Source organism: Mustela erminea, chromosome 14 (genome assembly GCF_009829155.1).
Source record: "Mustela erminea isolate mMusErm1 chromosome 14, mMusErm1.Pri, whole genome shotgun sequence".
NCBI lineage: Eukaryota > Metazoa > Chordata > Mammalia > Carnivora > Mustelidae > Mustela > Mustela erminea.
Window position 1 is genome coordinate 67,315,664 of NC_045627.1, and position 20,515 is coordinate 67,336,178.

Genomic DNA, 20,515 nt, shown 5'->3' on the forward strand with positions numbered 1-20,515 from the left:
GGGCCGGGCTCGGCGGAGGGGCCGCCCGTGCAGCCCGCAAAGGCCCCCCCGCGTCCTCGCCCCGAGGGCCGGAGCCCGCGTCGCGCCCCGCCCTCCCGGGGCCCGGCCCGGCCGGAGCGGCGGGAGCCGGGAAAGCCCGCGCCCGCGGTCTCCGCCCGCCCGCCGGGCTCGCGCGGAGAAGAGGGAGGAGAAACTTTGCCTTTTATTGTTGCCTTTAGTCCTTAAGTGCAAGGAACTCTGCCAGGAGGAAAAATGTCCTTCTTCAATTTCCGTAAGATCTTCAAGTTGGGGAGCGAGAAGAAGAAGAAGCAATACGAACATGTGAAGAGGGATCTGAACCCCGAGGAGTTTTGGGAAATCATAGGAGAACTGGGGGACGGAGCCTTTGGAAAAGTGTACAAGGTAAGAAGGAGAAAACGGGAAGTTGCACTTGTTAAGATAAAACTGCCCCTGGTCCGGAGTGGCACGAGGATTTCTCGCTCCCCTGGTCCGTTTCCCGTCTCTTGCCCCTTCTTTTGACTTCGTAAAGGTACAGTAGAACTTTATTGAGGTTCTCATCCAAGGAGTAGCTAAGACCGGAGGGTGTAAGGTTGAACAAAATGGGGCCTGTTTTGTAGTTGAGACTAATAGCTAAAAGGAGGCAGGGTTATAGAGTCTCCTCTGTCAAACTTTAAAGGAAACGACGGGGTTCGTTAGTTTAAAGGAGGGGTCTGGTTTTTAAAATCAGAAACTCGGTTTGCTTTTCAGTGGATTTTTATTGGTCTATAGCTGTTCGCATTCACTTATGGGATGCTTGGACTAAAGCAGTCCCCTTTTAGGGTCCAGACGCATGTATTTGGTTTTATCTATGGCTAATACACACCCGTCTTCTTGGATGAGAGCAGAGTGACTGCTGCTTGCAGGCTCTTCTTCAGTTGGTTGCTTGACAGCATGCTCTAAAACGGAGTGGAATTTCTGATAGAAATTTTCCAGAAGAAAACCTGCATCTGGTACTAGTTTCTAAATATAATTACAGCAGTCCTTGACTAGAAGTCAATACTAGTGCTTAAGAAATTTTTAAAAATACCCATATATGCAGACATATTTTTATGTATGTTTATTTCAGTTGAGTTTTGATGTCTCAACGTGAAGGATTAGTGTTAACTGTTTGTTATTTCATAAGCAGTGTATGAATGATGTCATTGGAATATTTTCATCCTGAAGGGTGAGGTTTTTATGAGACTCAGTTCAGGAGGAAGGACCCACAGGGTTGCCTAGAAGTGAAAACATAAATAACTTACTTTTATACAGGGTTTTGCAGTTTTTAAGTCACTTTCACGTAATTCGGCCCCCCACCCCCAGACCCTGAGACTCAGAAAATTTTTAAAGTCACCTAAGTCACAGTCTAGATTTGAACTCTCATCTTCTGACCCTGTACTTACTGTTGTTTTTTACTTAATGTCCATTGGTGGAAATGATAACATTTTTCTCCTAAGTATCATCACACTTCTGCCTTTGCCCTGCCTCAAATGCCTGTCACAGCTCCCAGTCCTTATTTTTTCACTTAAGCTGGAATAGCTACTCCTCTCTGTGTGCTTTCAAAACATGTTGTCACATGGCTACTATAGCACTTGTTACATATTGTAGTTAATGATAAAACTAGGGCCCAGAATTATGATACACATTTGTGTGATATTCCTGTATTGCCTGAGCACATGGTGCATCTCTGTATCTGTTGGATTGAAAGAACGTTTGTTACCTGCATGTGAATGGTATTGAAGCTATCCTATGCTGTCAACGTTGGCAAAATAAACTTCACTGTTTGTGTGGAGGGTAGAGTATGGGTTGCAGCAAGATCTTACAGTATAGTGTAAGTAAGACAGGAAGAGCTTTTAGTGCTGTGGGAAGATCACTTTTGGGAGTCAAGAATTGTCTTTTAGTGCCGTCTGTCACAAACAAGCTTTGTGGTCTTGAACAGAACACAACTTCTGTGGGTCTTCATTTTCTTAGCTGGAAAATTCTGCATTTTCCTAAACATTTGTTTAGATTCCTTCACGAACTATCATACTGTGAATACGCAGTTATCTAAGAAAGGTAAAAATAAATCCTCAGGGCATATGGAATCCAGTAGTTAGAATGCGCTAGGTGATTATGGGCAGTTTTCATGGTATAAATGTTTTATCAAATAGAAACAGTGTAGTATTGGCTACACTGGCTCTGGAGTTGGACCATATATGTAGGCTCTCTCAATAGCAGCCTGTGACCTTGGACAAATTCCTTATTTTTAAATACTAATTTTTCTCATCAGTAAGACTTGCTTGTCAGTGTGTGAGAATTAAAGGAATAAAGATAAGGCATGTGGAAGGGCTCAGCGAGTGGTAGGAATTACTGTTAATTACATTTAGAGCTCAAAAGTAAAATATGGGATGAGACAGGAAAAGGAGCCTACAAAGATAGTAAACCATTTTCTTGTTTTCCCATGGCACAGGCAGATTGTGGGGATTTCATTTTTAATGACACTTTCTGCAAAATGTAACATATCTTCCTATAGTGAAACATCAATTGAAAATTTTCTGAAAAAATAAGAGACTTACCCCATGTAGTTGAACACTACAAAATTGTGTTAAAGATAATAATTGTGAGCTTGATTACTATTTAAGGGTGATATTTAAAGAGTATGTGTTCTTTGCATTTTACTTTTTCATTTCACTATTCTGTACTTCCAGGGAATGGGCTCTGAGTTTTTTTTTTTTTAAAGAAAATTTAAAATTTAAGCTTACATGGCCTGTTTTGCCTTTTTCCTAAAAGTTTTTTTGTTTTCCAAGATCTCTACAAATTTTAAATTTATAAACTTCCTTTTTGTGGAGGAACAAGCTAGCAAACCTTGATATTGTATGTAGTAGTATGTAGTAGAAAACTGTTTCTAAAACTGATTCTTTCGTTTGCTCATAAATAATAGTAATTGTTACAAAGATCAATGGTGAACAGGCAATCATCTCATTTACATATTTAGTTTATTTGAAACATTTTTCTGTCATACAGTTGTATTCCTTCGACTCCGTTCAGCACTATACAACTGTAACAGTTACCTTCTTGCCTGAAAAATCTTCACTATTTTAAATTTATTTTCTCTTTTAAATGTAGTATTATTTGACTTATTAACGAAGATATGTAGTATCTCTCACAGTTTTTTATGTTTGGATTGACATAAAATCATGTTTTGAATAGAAACTGAATTCCTGTGTGCTGGATGAAAGTGATTCTTTTTATGGCCCTTGATGGACATGTGCCTTTTTTCAAAAAATAGTGAAATACGCGTGTGAGGTTCATCGTTATCACCTACAGTTGTAGTTTATTTCCATTTTGCATGGATTCCATTTTATGATTATATCACCATTATTTACCATTGTACTATTAATGGATATATCATTCCTTTCCAGTTTTAGCTGTTATACAAGTTCTGGTGTATTTATATATAAGTTTTGCTAAGAGTTAACTCTGGAGGAGAATTGCTGGGTTATAGAGTAGTGTAACTTTAATATCACTAGTGATACCAAACTATCAATTTACATTCCCACCAGGAGTGTATGAGTATTTCCTTGCTTTGCATCTTTTTTTCCACATTTGGTATTGTCAGAATTTTTAATTTTTGACAATCTGATGTGACTTTTTCATTATGGTTTTAATTCATCTTTGACTACTAAGTAATTCTTTTTATAAGCTTATTGGTAATTTGGATTTCCTCTTTTGTGTTCAAGTTTTTAATTCTTGTTCCTATTGGATGCCCTTTTCTTGTTTATTTGTAGTGTATTCTGAATTTTAACCATTTACTAAATATATCCTTATTTTGTGACTTGTCTTTTCATTTTCTTTATGGTGCCCTTTTATGAATAGGAAGTTCTTGATTTTAATGTGGTGCAATTTGTCAGTTTCTTTGTTTCAGTTAATATTTTTTGTATTGTGTTTAAGAAATTATTTCCTAACCTGAGATCATGAAGATAACCCCTTGTATTGTCTTCTAAAATCTTTATGATTTTGCCTTTAACAGTTAAGTTTCCAATTCACCTTGAATTGGTTTTTATAAATGGTTTGAAGTAGCATTCTAATTTCATTTTTTTACCTTGTGTGAATGCCCAGTTATCCCAGAACCTATCATTAGGGGTAAACTTTTTTTTCTCAGGGTCCTATTATAAATAGGACCCTATAATAGGACCCTATTTGACAGGGTCCTATTATAAAACATCTGTTTCTGTGATCTCGATTTTCTTCCATTGATCTGTTTCTGTTTCTGTATGATTTCTTACTTATTTAGGAGAGCATTAAAATAAGTCCTCTGCTAGAGGAAACTTCCCAATGTTCTTCATCAACAGTATCTAGTAGGTCCTTGGCTCTTAGTGCTTGCATGTACATTGTAGAATTAGCTTAAGTTCCACAAAACCCTGCTGTGTTTTTTTGGAGAGATTTTATTAAAATTATAAATCAATTTTGAAAAAATATCTCTGATACTGAGTTTTCCTATTTATGCGTATGTTTTACCTCTAGGTCGTTTTTAGTATTTCTCAATAATGGAGTATAATTTTTCTTCCTAGAAGTGTTGGGAGCTCAAACTGCTTCCAGAGTGTCTTTTTTTTTTTTTTTTAAATGGATTTATTTATTTGTGAGGGGGAGAGAAAGAAAGAGAGCAGGATACAGAGCATGAGTACAAAGAGGGACAGAGGGAGAGGGTGAGAATCTCCAGTGGACTCCCTGCTGAGCACAGAGCCTTGACAGCCCGATCTCACAACCCTGAGATATGGCCTGAGCTGAAGTCAAGAGTTGAACACTTTTTTTTTTTTTAAATTTTCATATATTTGAAAGAGAGCAAGTGAATGAAAGACAGAGCAGGGAGAGGGACAGTGGGGGAGGGAGAAGCAGGCTCCCCACTGTGCATGGTGCCCAATGTGGGACTCAATCCCATACCTTGAGATCACGGCCCGAGCTGAAGGCAGACGCTTAACCAGATGCTTAACTGACTGAGCCACCCAGGCACTTCAAGAGTGTCTTAAATGCTTTGTATTTCCTTTTGGAGTTTCCTGTTTGTTTTGGTTTTATATAGTCTTGAGTTAGTCTTCTGAGAAAGGATCCATGGGAAGGTACTTTTTAAAAAAATCTTTTCTTTTTGAATACATCTTTATTATAATGTTATGTTTGATATATAGTTTGGTTATAGAATTCTAGTTCAAAAATAAGTTTATCTGGGGAACCTGCCTTTGGTGGGGTGCCTGGGTGGCTCAGTGGGTTAGGCCTCTGCCTTCAGCTCGGGTCATGATCTCAGGGTCCTGGGATCGAGCCCTTTGTTGGGCTCTGTGCTCAGCAGGGAGCCTGCTCTCCCCCTACTCTCTGCCTACTTGTGAGCTCTCTCTGCCAAATAAATAAATAAACTATTTAAAAAAAAAAAAAGCATCTGCCTTTGGCTCAGGTTGTGATCTGACTCGGGGTCCTGGGATCAAGCCCTGCCTCGGGGCTCCCTCTTCAGTGGGGAGCCTGCTTCTCCCTCTCCCTCTGCCCCTCCCCTTGCTTGTGTGCTCTCTCTTTCTCTCTCTAACAAATAAATAAGTAAAATCTTAAGTTTAAAAAAAAATTTTTTTGTTTTGTGATTCTTTGTGGTCTTTTTCTTATCATAGCTTTTAAGATTTCTTTTCATCCCCTCCCTGTTCACGGTGATAAATTTTTTTTTTTTTTTAAGATCTTACTTACTTGAGAGAGAGAGAGAGAGAGTGCGCACATGAGAGGGGTGAATGTCAGAGGGAGAAGCAGACTCCCCATGGACCTGGGCGCCCAATGTGGGACCTGATCCCAGGACTCCAGGATCATGACCTGAGCGAAGGCAGTCACTTAACCAACTGGGCCACCCAGGCGCCCGGTGATACAAACTTTGATGCAGGTTTTCCCTGTGCTTTTCATCTTGCTGGCCTCTTGGTTAGTTCTTTCAATCCAAAAACCTATATCCTTTGGTTCTGTGACATTTTTATATTATTTATTTGGATCAACCCCCTAGGTAATGGTTTTTGCTATGGTCTCAGGATTTCCCATGTTTCTATATTCAGTGGATACTTACACCATACTTTTATTCTCAGAAACATTTGAGACATTTGACCAGTCCTTTTCTTTAAAAAGCTCATCTTTTGGTTTTTAGATCACCACATTTTTTTAATGTTTTTCCCATTTCTGTGTCTATTCTTCGGATTTTTGCTAGCTTTTTTCCCCCTTTTGTAACTTTTAAGTATTGGGCTACCACAGGACTTGGGTATAGGCCCTGTTTTCTTTTTCTTTTCCTATGAGAGTCCATCTTCTCCTGTGGCTTCAGTTACCGTCTAAATGCAATTTATGTCTCTATTCCAGGACCTCCTCCCTTTTGAATTCTAGATGTAGTATCCAAGTATCTATTAGAGATTTCCACTTAGATATCCCACAGTTTTCTTAAACAAGTGCAAAATACAAACTAACCGAACTCTTGATGTCAGCTCCATATTTGCTTCTTTTATGTTCTCTGTACGGTAATTGACATCTTTATCTACCAGTTACATAGGCCAGAGACCTGGAGGTCATTCTTAACACCTTCTGCTTCCTTACCTACCAAACCCAATGTAATTACCAAGGCCTGTTAATTCTATAAAATATTTCGTGAATTATCTTTTTTCTTCACTGTCGCAGTACTATTCAAAACTGCCATTACCTCTTACCTAGATTACTGCAAGTTATTGGTGCATTTTGAGCTTCATATAAATGTAATTATTTATGTGTTCTTTTGTGTCTAGCTTTTTTTGCTCAACAGTTTAATTTTTTCTGTATAGGTATCCAATTATCCTGGCACTATTTACTGAAATGTCTATCCTTTTCTTACTGCTTTGCAGTGCCTCCATCATATATCAAGTGTCCATATACCCGGTATAAATTATTTCTTTAGAACAAATTCCTAGAAGTAGAATTGTTAGGGCAAAATAAAGATCATTTATTAATGCTTGCTATGAAATTACCCTAGAAAGGTTGTGCAAATTTATTTTTCAATTAATTTTTAATTATACAATAAAGAATGTCTATTTATTATAAAAATTAACTTACTAGAAATAAATTTAGTCGTCTTGACCATTACTCCAGTTACGGTTCCCTCTTTTATATCCATAATTGTACCTATTACCAGTTTCATATATATATTTACAGATTATTTTTGTGTGTACTTTTATATGTGTACATGAGTTCTACTTGTTAAGAACAGCCCAACAGTGGTCTTTTTCTGTTCCTTTCTTCCTTAACCTGAATTCAGTGTTCTTATTCTTTAAAAAAAGTTATTTGGTTTTTCAGTGGGCAAAGTATCAGTTTATTTCATTTTACATTTCTTTGATTTCTAGAGAGATTACACATTTAAAAAAATAATTGAATTATCCATATTCTAATAGAGTGTTTTCTTGTTGATTTGAATGTACTTTATTATTAATTTTTTAAAGATTTCATTTATTTGGGGGGGAGCACTGCTTGGGGGGAGAGGCAGAGAGAGAGAGGGACAAGCATACTCCCCACTGAGTAGGGAGCCCTATTCTGGGGCTCGACTCCAGAACCCCAGGATCATGACCTGAGCTGAAGGCTGACTGAGCCACCCACGTGTCCCTGAAAGTACTTTTTATGTACTATGGAAATGAATATTTATCATAGATGCTGCTGTTAGTTTATAGTTGCCTTAGTTTATGCTGCTTTTTTGATATAAAGACATACAATATTCCTTAATCTAGAAGATCTGTCAGTGTGTTACTTTGTTCTTGTTTTTTCTTTGCTTTCATGCTTAAGAGAAATCTTTCCTACCAGAAATTAGGTAAATATTTATACATTTTTCTTGACTTTTTAATAGTTCAGTTATAAAGAATTTTACTTTTAATTCATCTGGAATTTAATTTTCTCTGTGGATTGATATGAGGCTTCATTTCTACCCAAAAAACAAAAAAATGTATATTTATCATTTTCAGAAATTTAAATGCTATTGTTTTGAAAATATAGCAAAGTATAAAGAATATATAAAAAAATTTTACCATCCAGATAATTTTTGTTAGCAGTCTTTTAAAAACTCAAGGGGATAGGGGTGCCTGGGTGGCTCAGTGGGTTAAAGCCTCTGCCTTCTGCTGGGGTCATAATCGGGACCCTGCGATTGAGCCCCGCATTGGGCTCTCTGCTCAGCAGGGATCCTACTTCCCCCTCCCCCTCAGTCTGACTCTCTGCCTACTTGTGATCTCTGTCTGTCAAATAAACAAATAAATAAAATCTTAAAAAAAAAAACAACAAACTTAAGGGGAAATTAATATGGCTAGATTTTTGAGCAGTACAAAAATGAGAAAATTTAAAAATGAAAGCCTTCCCCATCAGTTCTTCTTTCCAAATGGGAAAGAATTCTTGTTAAATAGGTTTGTTACTAGTAGTTATATTAATAGAATTCTGAAACTACCTTTGTATATATTATAGGATAGAGCAAATGAGTTGATATATTGATGTTTTAGAAACTAGGGTTGAAGTTCTGGGAGAAAGGAGTTAGAAACTTAGAATAGGGAAAAGATGAGGAAGAACTCTGTGACGCTGATTTTTGAATTTGCAATTTCAGTTATTCAGATAATAAATATACACACACACACACACACACACACACACACACACACTTCTATTCTTTCTGAAATGGCCTACAAATAATTATACTATGACTAGTATTCCCAGCTCTTGGCTTCTTCTTCTTCTTCTTCTTTTTTTTTCTTTTAAAGGGACTTTAAATATCTGTTATTTAAGTTTTATTTATTTTTAAGTCGGCTCCATGCCCAACATGGGGCTTGAACTCACAACCCTGAGTTTAAGAGTCACATGTTCTACCACCTGAGCCAGCCAGGTGCCGCACTAGCTCTTGGCTTCTAAATACCATTCCCCACTAAAAAGAACCAGAGCTAATTGAAATGGCTCATCCAGGTGTACGGTAGGAAAGTACAGAAATGATAAAATTGAAAAGTGTGAAAGCCTTCCCACTAGTCCTTTTTTCCCCAAAGGAGCCTGGAATATGCCAGAAAGCAAGGACATGCTCAAAAACTAATGGGGACAGGCCAAAGATTTAAACAACAACAAAAAAATCAATGACAAAATAGTAACTTAATAGAAAAATGGTAGTTAATATACACAGATTGATAAAACTAGAAAAACCACCGTTTTGCAACCTTTCTATAATAATTCAGGCAAAGATTATTGATAGATGCTAATATCATTGTGTGAAAAGTTTTGGAGGAGCAGGATTTATATACATGGTTTGAAAGTATCACCCTATAAGGGTACTTTTTACATTAGAGAGATCTTGTGTGTACTGTCTTAAGTGATCAAATAAGGCTAATCACCAGTAAGAGGACAAACTGTCATTATGTGTTTTCTGATGTAATTCAATGGGAAATATATAATCACCTAATGTAGTATTCTTGTCAAAAATAGTTAGCTTAAATCTAATATAAAGAACAAACAAATCCAGATAATGGACATTCTACAGATAAAAGGTTAGGGGCGCCTGGGTGGCTCAGTCAGTTAAGTGCCTGCCTTTGATCCAGGTCACAATCCTGGGGTCCTGGGATCCAGCCCTGTGTCAGGCCACCTGCTCAGCATGGGGTCTGCTTCTCCCTCTGCCCCTCTTCTCTCTCTTACTCACTCTCTTTCTCAAATAAAGTCTTTAAAAAAGAATGTTAACAATAAAGGATTTTTTTAAAAGACATTTGAGGAGGGACAGTGCAGTCTGTTGAGCATCCAACTCTTGGTTTCAACTCAGGTCATGATGTCATGGGTCGTGGGGTCAAGCCTTCTGTCATTGGGCTTCCCGCTCAGTGGGGAGTCTGGAAGATTCTCTCCCTCTGCCCCACCCCTCATGCATTCTCTCCCTCCTCTCTCTCTCTAAAATAAATAAATAAATCTTTAAAAAAGTAAAGACAGGGTGCCTGGGTGGCTCAGTAGGTTGAAGCCTCTGCCTTCGGCTCAGGTCATGATCTCATGGTCCTGGTATTGAGCCCCACAGCGGGCTCTCTGCTCAGCAGGGAGCCTGCTTCCTCCTCTCCCTCTGCCTGCCTCTCTGCCTACTTGTGATCTCTGTCTGTCAAATGAATAAATAAAATCTAAAAAAAAAAGTAAAGACATTTGAGGACATTTGAATATGGAATAATATTAGATATTAGATCTATGTTAAATTCTTTGGGCGTGACAATTGTGGTTATGTTGGAGAATGGCTTAGTTCTTGGTGGACACATGCTGAAGTTTTGGAAATTGAAGTGCAGCTTACTTTCCATATGGTATAGTAAAAAAGAAATGCCCATATGTGTGTGTCTGTGTGTACATATCTATATGTAAAATATATGTGTATGTATGCTTGTGTGTGTATATGAGAGCCAGAGTACCAGATGTGACAAAATGTTAATAGTTAGTGACTTGGTGAGGGTTAATATGAGTGTTCAGTGTTCAGTTCATTCACTTTCTCTGTAGGTTTGAATATTTCAAAGTGAAGTAAATACTTTTATTATTAAACATTTTAAATTGAGGTATAATTGATATATAGCATTATATTAGTTTTGGGTGTACAGTGCAATTATTCCATATGTGTATATATTGTAAAGTGATCACGATAAGTCTAGTTAACATTTGTCACCTTACATAGTTACAAAAATGTTTTTTCTTGTGATGAGAACTTTTAAGATCTAGTCTCAGCAACTTTTTAAAAAATTTTCTTTTATTTTTTAAGATTTTTTTATTTATTTGACAGGAGAGAAACAGTGAGAGAGGAAACATGAACACGGGAAGGAGGAAAGGGAGAAGCAGGCTTCCCAATGAGCAGGGAGCATGATGTGGTGGGGCTTCATCCCAGGATCCTGGGGTCATGACCTGAACTGAAGGCAGATACTTACCAACTAAGCCACCCAGGCACCCCTCTAGCAACTTTTAAATATATAGGGCAGGGGCACCTGGGTGGCTCAGTCAGTTAAGCAGCTGCCTTCTGTTGCAGTCCTCCTGGGATCAGGCCCTGTATCAGGCTCCCAGGGAGCTTGTTTCTATCTCTCCTTCCGCTTGTGCTCTCTTTCTCTGTCGAATAAATAAAAATCTTTTTTTTTTTTAATATTTTATTTATTTATTTTACAAAGAGAGATTGCAAGTAGGCAGAGAGGCAGGCAGAGAGAGAGGGGGAAGCAGGCTCCTTGCTGAGCAGAGAGCCCAATGCGGGACTCGATCCCGGGACCCTGGGATCATGACCTGAGCCAAAGGCAGTGGCTTAACCCACTGAGCCACCCAGGCACCCTATAAATAAAAATCTTAAAAAAAAAAAAATACAGGGGCTCCTGGGTGTTTTAATGGGTTAGAAGGATTAAGGATTATGCCAGCAACTATTAAGTTATTGTCTTTCAGTTCAAACACACCCTTCTATGCTCTGTTTTATAATGCTGTTCTCAGTATTTGCAAACCACATTTCTGCCTTGTCAGCTGCTCACTTTTAGATTTCTCATGTACAGGGTGCTAGAGGTAGGCGGTAGGGAGGAGAAAGAAGGGACTTGCATGGATTTTCTCTTTTGTCTCCTGTGGGGTCCTTGTCTCTCTGCCTTTGTGTGTGACCACCATCCTAGTGGAGTTGTTCACCCCAGCAACAGCGGTTTCTTTCTGTAGCAGCAGTTGAATCCAGTTTGTAGTTTTCCAGGACTCAAGAACTGGCCTCATCAATGTCTTTCATAACACCAGCTGTATTTGGCTAGGCCTCTCTTCCTTGAAAGACACCCCACAGGAACCCCTCTTACAAATCAGAGATGTTGGCACCAGCCAAGCAGCACTTTCTTCTCAGGGATCTGAGTTCCAGCTGTGTAGAACCTTCCCTGCAAGCCCTGGGGTCTTACTGATTCCAGTCTTCTACTTGGACTCCTCTGGTCCTAAGGATGGTAGTTTCTCCTTGCACTTGTTACCTCCCTCATCTTTAATATTCTTTCTTTATCTTTTTAGTTACCTACATACTAACATAATTAATAATGATATTAAATTCTGTTGAGATACCTTTTTTCCCCCCTGTGTCTGGGCCTTTTCTGATACAAAGATTTGTAGTGAGATTTGTAACTTTTATTTATTACTTACAGTAAACCAAATGGTGCCATTGTTGGTTTAATTATTACATCCAGAGGAGTGGAATAATGGAGTTTGTTGCTATAAAGTACTTTAGAGATTATCTAGTGTTAATTATTTTTTCCCCTTTATGTCATCCATTTATAAGAGAGATCTTAAAAATCTCCAAGGACATCAGTAGAAGCATGCAGAAACCAGATGACTTTTAACACCATTTGGTCTCTTACCGGGGCTCATATTTTATGATGTTCCTCTTCAAGGACAGTTCCTCTAGTCTTTTTCCTCCCAAAGTGTTACATTAAAATAATGAGAGTATAGCTTATCTTTCACTGGCTTATTTCCTCTGACTCAGAGGAGGGTGAGTTCTAATTATTGTTGGTTCAACTGTAGTCTCTTTCTTTGAGAGACAAACTTGATGCCATGTTTTACTAGTTATGACAGTTTTTACTTTTTAGCATTTCTGAAATTGGGATATATCTTTTATCTATAGATGGCTTAGTATTGTTGGCCGAGTGACATTGTGATCTATCTGTCATTGCCTGTGCATGTGAATTTAGTTGTATCCCTAGTGTCATATAGTTGCAGCCCCTTGATGTTTCAGTCAGTAAACCTTTTGAAGGTAGAATGTGAGACCTGGTTGTTATCTAAAAATCTTTTAGCACCTTGGTTAAGATCAAGAAAATATCAGCTCTCTAATTGCAAAATGGGAGACTGTGGTTTCAGAGAAAATCTTGGTTGACAGTAGTAGAGAAGCACTGTTTTAAGCCCCAAAACTTTTAATGGCCAGAGAATGATATCCTGTGGAAAAACAGACATTAGATAACTCAGTGAAAAGGTGATTCAGAGTCAGACTTTAAGTATTTAACTTCTTATTTATGCACAAGGAGAATAGACAGACATACAATAACAGTTCTTGTCTAAATGTGTCCAAAAGAGCTAAAGAGGTATAACAGGGGGTGCCTGAGTGGCTCAGTTGGTTAAGCATCTGCCTTTGGTTCAGGTCATGATCCTGGGATGGAGCCCTGCTCAACAGGGAGTCTATTTCTCCCTCTCCTTCTGCCCCTCCCTCCAGCCTTGTGCTCCTTCATTCTCTCTCTATCTCAAATAAATAAATAAAATCTTTTAAAAAAATAAAAAGGCATAACATTAAGAGTTCAAAAAGAGGGGCGCCTGGGTGGCTCAGTGGGTTAAAGCCTCTGCCTTCGGCTCGGGGCATGGTCCCAGGGTCCCGGGATTGAGCCCCGCATCGGGGCTCTCTGCTCAGCAGGGAGCCTGCTTCCTCCTCTCTCTCTGCCTGCCTCTCTGCCTACTTGTGATCTCTTGTCTGTCAAATAAATAAAATCTTAAAAAAAAAAGTTCAAAAAGATAAAATCTTGTAGTTGAATTGACAGTTTTCTTTCCTTAGTGGAACGTAAGATGGTGCACTTTTTTTTTTTTTTTAAGATTTTTTTATTTGTTTATTTGACACAGAGGGAGCACAAGCAGGGGAAGTGGCAGACAGGGAGAGGGAGAAACAGGCTCCCCACTGAGCAGAGAGCTGAGGTGAAGGGCTCCATCCCAGAACCCTGGGATCACTGACCTGAGCTAAAGGCAGACTCGTAACCAATTGAACCACCCAGGCGCTCCAATTGTGGTGCATCCTAGATTTGACAAATGTGGTAGATCAGAATATTCTTCTGAAATGGTAGCAACGACCAGTATAAAGTCATCTTTTTATCCAAAACTTATTCTCTGAACCTTAAACATTAGGGTTACTTAATTACTTAATTAGTAATTAGTATTGCTTTTTACTTCTGTTTTTTCTTAAGGAAGTAAAACATAACAATAGTCTACTTAGGAAAATTCTGTATACAGGCTGATACCTGATGTGTTTATTCTTTTCATATCATTTCCACAGTTAGATAATAGGGCCCTAAGAAATCTTTCATATGCTGATGTATTTTAGTACTTTATTTCTTCTAATAAATAAGCTGATTTTATTTATTTTTAAAGATTTTATTTTTAAGAGTTTGGTATTCTTTTTCCTTTGTTTAAGGTATTAAATGGAGTTTCACTGAAGCAATGATAACATATAATATTGAAATGTCTTTTAAAAATACCTAATTATAGGGGCGTCTGAGTGGCTCAGTGGGTTAAAGCCTCTGCCCTCGGCTCAGGTCATGATCCCAGGGTCCTGGGATCAAGCCCTGCGTTGGGCTCTCTGCTCCGGGGGGGAGCTTGCTTCCTCCTCTCTCTGCCTGCCTCTCTGCCTGCTTGTGATTTCTCTCTGTCAAATAAATAAAATGTTTTTTAAAAAATTAAAAAAAGTAAAATAAAATAAAATAAAAACCTAATTACGGGTGCCTTGGTGGCTCAGTGGGTTAAGCCTCTGCTTTCAGCTCAGGTCATGATCTTAGTTAGTTAGGGTCCTGGGATCAAGTCCCCCCCCCCCCCCACATACCTTCATCAGGCTCTCTGTTCAGTAGGGAGCCTGCTTCCCACTCTTTCTCTGCCTGCCTCTTTGCCTACTTATGATCTCTCTCTCTCTGTCAAATAAATAAATAAAATCTTAAAAAGAAAAACCTAATTAGTATATTAAGATCTGATTCTTAACATTTCAACAAATGATCTTGGCTCCTACAGTGTATTTGGAAGCCTTTCATTTATAATAAATGGAAATGAGAAGTTATTCAGCTAAAGAAAGAAAATGGAAAAGTTAAAGTACTAAGTTCAAAGAAAAATAACCAATGGAAGTATAGGAAAACTGGAAAGTGTAATGATTCAGGTAAAGAAAGGGCTTTAGCAACAAACCTGGATTTGAATCCTGATTTTGTCTCTTACTACATGACCTTGGGAAAGCTTTTTAACTTCTCTAAGTTTGTATATCCTCTTTTAAGGATAATAATATATCATGCAGTTGTTGTGAGGATTAAACAATAGTAATAATTACACCTAACATTATTGAATCCTTACTGTCTATGGCAGGCATTTTGTTAAATGTTTATATGTATTTTTTTCATTTGGCTAATATATATTTTCTTAATTCTCACAAACTTGTAAAATGTTAATATGTCTTATTGATGAGGAAACTAAAAGATTTTGTGAGGTGCCCTAGGCAACACAGTTAGTAAGTGATAGAACAAGAATTTGAACCTTAACAGTGACTCAGCAGAGCCTGTGATATGAAATACTATTCTATGTGCGTATGAAGCACTTAGCACAGTGCATAGCTTTTGTTAGTTAATATATATGTTTAGGCTATCTTTTAAAAATAAGTATGTGAAGAGAATGAGAAGAGAAGCCACTGATTGGGAGAAAATATTTGCCAAAACATATCTGATCAAGGACAGTTACTCAAAATGTATGAAGAACTCTTAAAACATTGCAGTTGGAAAATCAACATTTTCATTAAAAAATTGAGCTAAATATCTGGACAGACATCTCACCAAAGAAAATATACGGTGACCAGTAAGCATGTGAAAAGATTCTTGACATCATATGTTATTGGGAAATTGCAAATTAAAACAGGTGGTACTACTGTACACCTATCAGAATGACAAAGAATTCTTACTGACAATAGGAAATGCAGGTGAGGATGTGAAACAACAGGAATTCTCATTCATTGCTGGTGGGACTACAAAATGGCATAGCTAGTTTGGAAGGCAGTTTGGCAGTTTCTTGTAAAACTAAACGTACTCTTACCATATGATCTAGTGATTGTGTTCCTTGGTATTTACCCAAAGAAGTTGAAAACTTACATCTAGGGGCACCTAAGTGGTTCAGTTGGTTAAGCGACTGCCTTTGGCTCAGGTCATGATCCTAGGGTCTTGGGATCGAGCCCCACATTGGGCTTCTTGCTCAGTGGGGAGCCTGCTTCTCCCTCTTCTTCTACCTGCTACTCCACCTGCTTGTGCTCTCTCTGTGTCAAATAAATAAATAAAAATTCTTTAAAAAAGGGGGGGGCGGCGCCTGGGTGGTTCAGTGGATTAAGCCTCTGCCTTCGGCTCAGGTCATGATCTCAGGGTCCTGGGATCGAGTCCCGCATCGGGCTCTCTGCTTGGCAGGGAGCCTGCTTCCTCTTCTCTCTCTGCCTGCCTCTCTGTCTACTTGTGATCTCTCTCTCTCTCTCTGTCAAAGAAATAAATAAAATCTTAAAAAAAAAAAAAAAAGAGGGGTACGTGGGTGGCTCAGTGGGTTAAGGCCTCTGCCTTCAACTCGGGTCAGGATCCCAGGATCCCAGGGTCCTGGGATCGAGCCCCGCATTGGGCTCTCTCCTTAGCAGGGAGCATGCTTCCTCCTCTCTCTCTGCCTACTTGTGATCTGTCTGTCAAATAAATAAATAAAATCTTTAAAAAAAAGAAAAGAAAAGAAAACTTAAATCTACACAAAAACCTTCACAGCTTTATTCATAATTGCTAAAACTTGGAAATAACCAAGATGACTTCAGTAGATAAATGGATAAACTTAGGACAATTCAGTCCTAAGAAGGAATGAACTACCAAACCATGACATGGAGGAAACTTAAATTCATGTTACTAAGTGAAAGAAGCCAATCTGCAAAGGCTACATACTATATGATCCCAACTATGTGACATTCTGGAAAAGCTGAACTATGGAAGCAGTATCAAGATTAGTGGTTGTTAGGGCTTAGAAAAAAGAGAAGGTTGACTAGGCTGAGCATAAAGAATTTTTAGGCAGTGAAACTATTCTGTATGATATAATGGTAGATACATGTCATACATTTGTCAAAACTGATCGAGTAAACTCCAAGAGTAACTTCTAATGAAAACCGTGGTCTTTGGGGTTGATGTGTCAATGGAGGTTCGTCAGTTATGACAAGTGTACTACTGTGGTACAGAATGTTGATAGTGGGAGAAGCTGTGCCTATGCAGGGGCTGGGACCTGTACTTTCTGCTCAGCTTTGTTGTAAACCTGAAACTACTCTAAAAAAAGTTTATTTAAAAAAAATGGAAAATAAAATTTAAAAAATCACGTATGCATTTTGTGACATTTGTGATGCTTTCATTTTTAGGCCCAGAATAAAGAGACCAATGTTTTAGCTGCTGCAAAAGTGATTGACACGAAATCTGAAGAAGAACTTGAAGATTACATGGTTGAGATTGATATATTAGCATCTTGTGATCACCCAAATATAGTCAAACTTCTGGATGCCTTCTATTATGAGAACAATCTTTGGGTAACTATTTTCTGTTGATCTATAAGAGCCAAAATGAGTTAATTTTCTGAAAGAGGTTTATAAGTTGTGAAAACCTATTACCTCTACTGTTTAATTACTTATGTTACTTGAATTGATCTGATGAGAGGGTCATTAACAACATAATTATCCCTAGCTTCAACAGATGTTCAGATGTGTATTTCCATTTGTATAGTATTTCATGATTGACATTGGATCCAAATAGAAAAGCTTGATTAAGAATATTAAATTTCTGGGGCACCTGGGTTTCTCAGTTGGTTAAACCTCTGCCTTTGGCCCAGGTCATAATCTCAGGGTCCTGGGATCGAGTCCCACATAGGGCTCTCTGCTGATTGGGGAGCCTGCTTCCCCCTCTCTCTCTGCCTACTGCTGCTCTGCCTACTTGTGATCTCTTTCTCTGTCAAATAAATAAATAAAATCTTTTTTTTAATAGTTAAAAATTAAAAAAATATATTTTTATTTATTTGACAGAGATCACAAGTAGGCAGAGAGGCAGGCAGAGAGAAAGAGAGGAGTAAGCCGGCTCCCTGCTGAGCAGAGAGCCTGATGTAGGGCTCCATCCCAGGACCCTTATATCATCACCTGAGCCGAAGGCAGAGGCTTTAACCTACTGAGCCACCCAGGTGCCCCAATAAATAAAATCTTAAAAAAAAAAAAAAAGAAAAGGATATTAAATTTCCCAAATTATGGAATTATACAGTCTTTTCTTGTTTGTAATTTAAATTTAGACATTTACTTAAAAATTTTTTTTTAGAAATATCTTTTGTTTTCTTAGAAATTATTTATAATTTCTTACTCTACACTTTTTGTAGATCATGTAATGAATTATAGAACACTTTCTACAAATGTTAAGTATTTATCTTCTGTATCTTCTATATCATCAGACTCACCTTTGGTGTATGATGTAGTGGTTAAGGCTGAATATAGAAATTTTGTTCATTTTTAGAAAATATTAGGCACAAATACATATAGAAATAAAATAATATCTGTTATAACTGGTCAGGCATTTTCTCTGCACTGATACTAATTTAATCAGGAGACCTTACTGAAATGGGAGTTTTTGTTTTTCTCCTTGAAGGAGAGTGTTACGATGGAAGTGTTAGGAGAGAAGTGTAGGTAGTGTAGTGCAAGTAGTACTTTGGAAATTGAAAGCCCTATATTTTTTTGATCCTGCTGCTAGGTAGGAGCTTGAATAAGTCAGTTAACCTCTGAGTCTGTTTACTTATCTATGGGATGAGTGAGCTACCTTCCAAATTATTTCTCACATGATACAACAAATTTGAAAACAATTTGTAATTGGCAAGAATCTGTAAAAAATTACAATATATACAAAGGTGAAAAAGTCAGGAAGCTACACAATTTGACAAAAATAATTTTTAATAATTATCTGTAGTTATCATCTGTGTGGTATCCTCTAATGTAGTTGTTCAAGGCTCTAGTAGAATGTTCTCAGAGATTATAGTGAAAGTGAACTCCTGGACAGTAAACAGGTAAGATCTTTACTTGAAATTGTTGCAAAATAAAAAGTTGGACATCTGTGAGGGACAGGCTAGTGAGAGATGTAGAATTAATCATCTATAATTAATACTTAAAGGAAGTATATATATAAAATTACAACTGTGATGGAGTAAGACGGAAAGGTACGTGGTGGTTTGTACCAGGGAGATCTGGGAAGACATCCATCATAATGTGATTGATAATTGAGCTGGGATTGGAAACTTTGTGTGTGTGTGTGTGTTTTGTGTGTGTGAGAGTGTGTGTTTGTGTGTGTGTCTTTTAAAGAAGTCTCTAAGTATTTTGAGGATTTATTCCTATTAGAAAAGTTAAAAAATAGGTCTGAGCACTTAAATCACAGTAGTTACATTAAAAATGAGTATAGTAAAATCTCTTGGCAGTGTTGAAATGGATATAAAATACTGTTCCCAAGAAAAATTGTGTACCTAGTACTTTTACAGAAGCAGGGACACTAAAAATGGTGATCATATGTCTACAATGTGTTTGGGCTTTTTCAAAATGTGTTTCATTAAGACTCATCTTTTTTGACAGGAAATCTTTATGGTGTAAAGATATCAGCATAGTATTATTTCCGTAACCTAGTTATTCCTTTATCTTTTTTGCTAAATTGAAAAAAAAATACTCAAACTCAGTGTTGAGTTAGACACATGCTTTTTTTTGTTTGCTTGCAGATCCTTATTGAATTTTGTGCAGGTGGAGCGGTGGATGCGGTGATGCTTGGTAAACATCATTTTGTTCTTTATGTATATATTTTAAATTATATTTAATCAAAGGATTTCAAACATTTAACCATATATATACATCTTGAATATATGTCCTGAGTGAAGCTCAGTAATCAGCTTAATTACATTATATATTCTTAAATAATTGTAACACAATTCTAAAATGAAATGTTGAATATAAAATATAAAGAAAATAATCTTTGTAGATATTTAGTTCTAATAAAATAATTCACTGAATGTTACCTTTGACATTGATGGTGAAGGTATACACCTTGTAAATGTGTTTTCACTGTATAACAATGCAGATTTGTTTACTCTTTTCGTTATAGAACTGGAGAGACCCTTAACTGAGTCTCAAATACAAGTAGTTTGTAAACAGACTCTAGAGGCCTTGAACTACTTGCATGATAATAAAATCATCCACAGAGACCTAAAGGCTGGCAACATTCTTTTTACCTTAGATGGAGATATTAAGTTGGGTAAGTTTCTTCCCTTAAATCAAACATTTAAATTTGTGCTGAGATTTTCACCTGAATATACGTGACTTAATATTGTTTTGTTATGACTTAACTGTGTAAAACATGGAGAAATTACTTCATGTTAATTTTTAAAATACTTCCTTGGATAAATAATTCATTAACTCCCAGAATTCCTAAGTATAGGCAACTTATATAAAGACACTTTAAAAAGAAGGTAAGAAAGGATGGACTTCATTTTCAAAAAGACAAACTTTAGAAAGCCGGCTAATTCTTTTTACTTCTTAATTTTTGTATGTAGTTACTTTTAATACATTTAGAATGAGAGAATATATAAAACAGCTAACTTTTTATCTTCATTTCCAAAACTCATGTCTAATGTGTTTCTTTTCCATTGTTTAGTTTTATACTCCATTTTATAAATAGAGTGTCCTGGCCAAACTAACCAAGTAGACCTGAAAAGGATGCCTAAAATAAGTATCAAGGACCAGAGTGTTTAA

The 20,515-nt window shown here is 37.3% G+C and overlaps 1 protein-coding gene across 2 annotated transcripts in view; it reads left to right on the forward strand.

Moving 5' to 3' along the window:
* Positions 1-225: 225 nt before the first annotated feature.
* Positions 226-20,515, forward strand: part of SLK (STE20 like kinase) — a 58,839-nt gene continuing 38,549 nt past the window's right edge. For both annotated transcript variants that reach the window (XM_032311830.1, XM_032311831.1), the window contains exons 1-4: positions 226-402; positions 17,120-17,284; positions 19,489-19,537; positions 19,869-20,018. In XM_032311830.1, the coding sequence (XP_032167721.1) occupies positions 253-402; positions 17,120-17,284; positions 19,489-19,537; positions 19,869-20,018 (514 nt within the window). In that variant the 5' untranslated portion in view covers positions 226-252. The remainder of the gene's footprint in view (positions 403-17,119; positions 17,285-19,488; positions 19,538-19,868; positions 20,019-20,515) is intronic.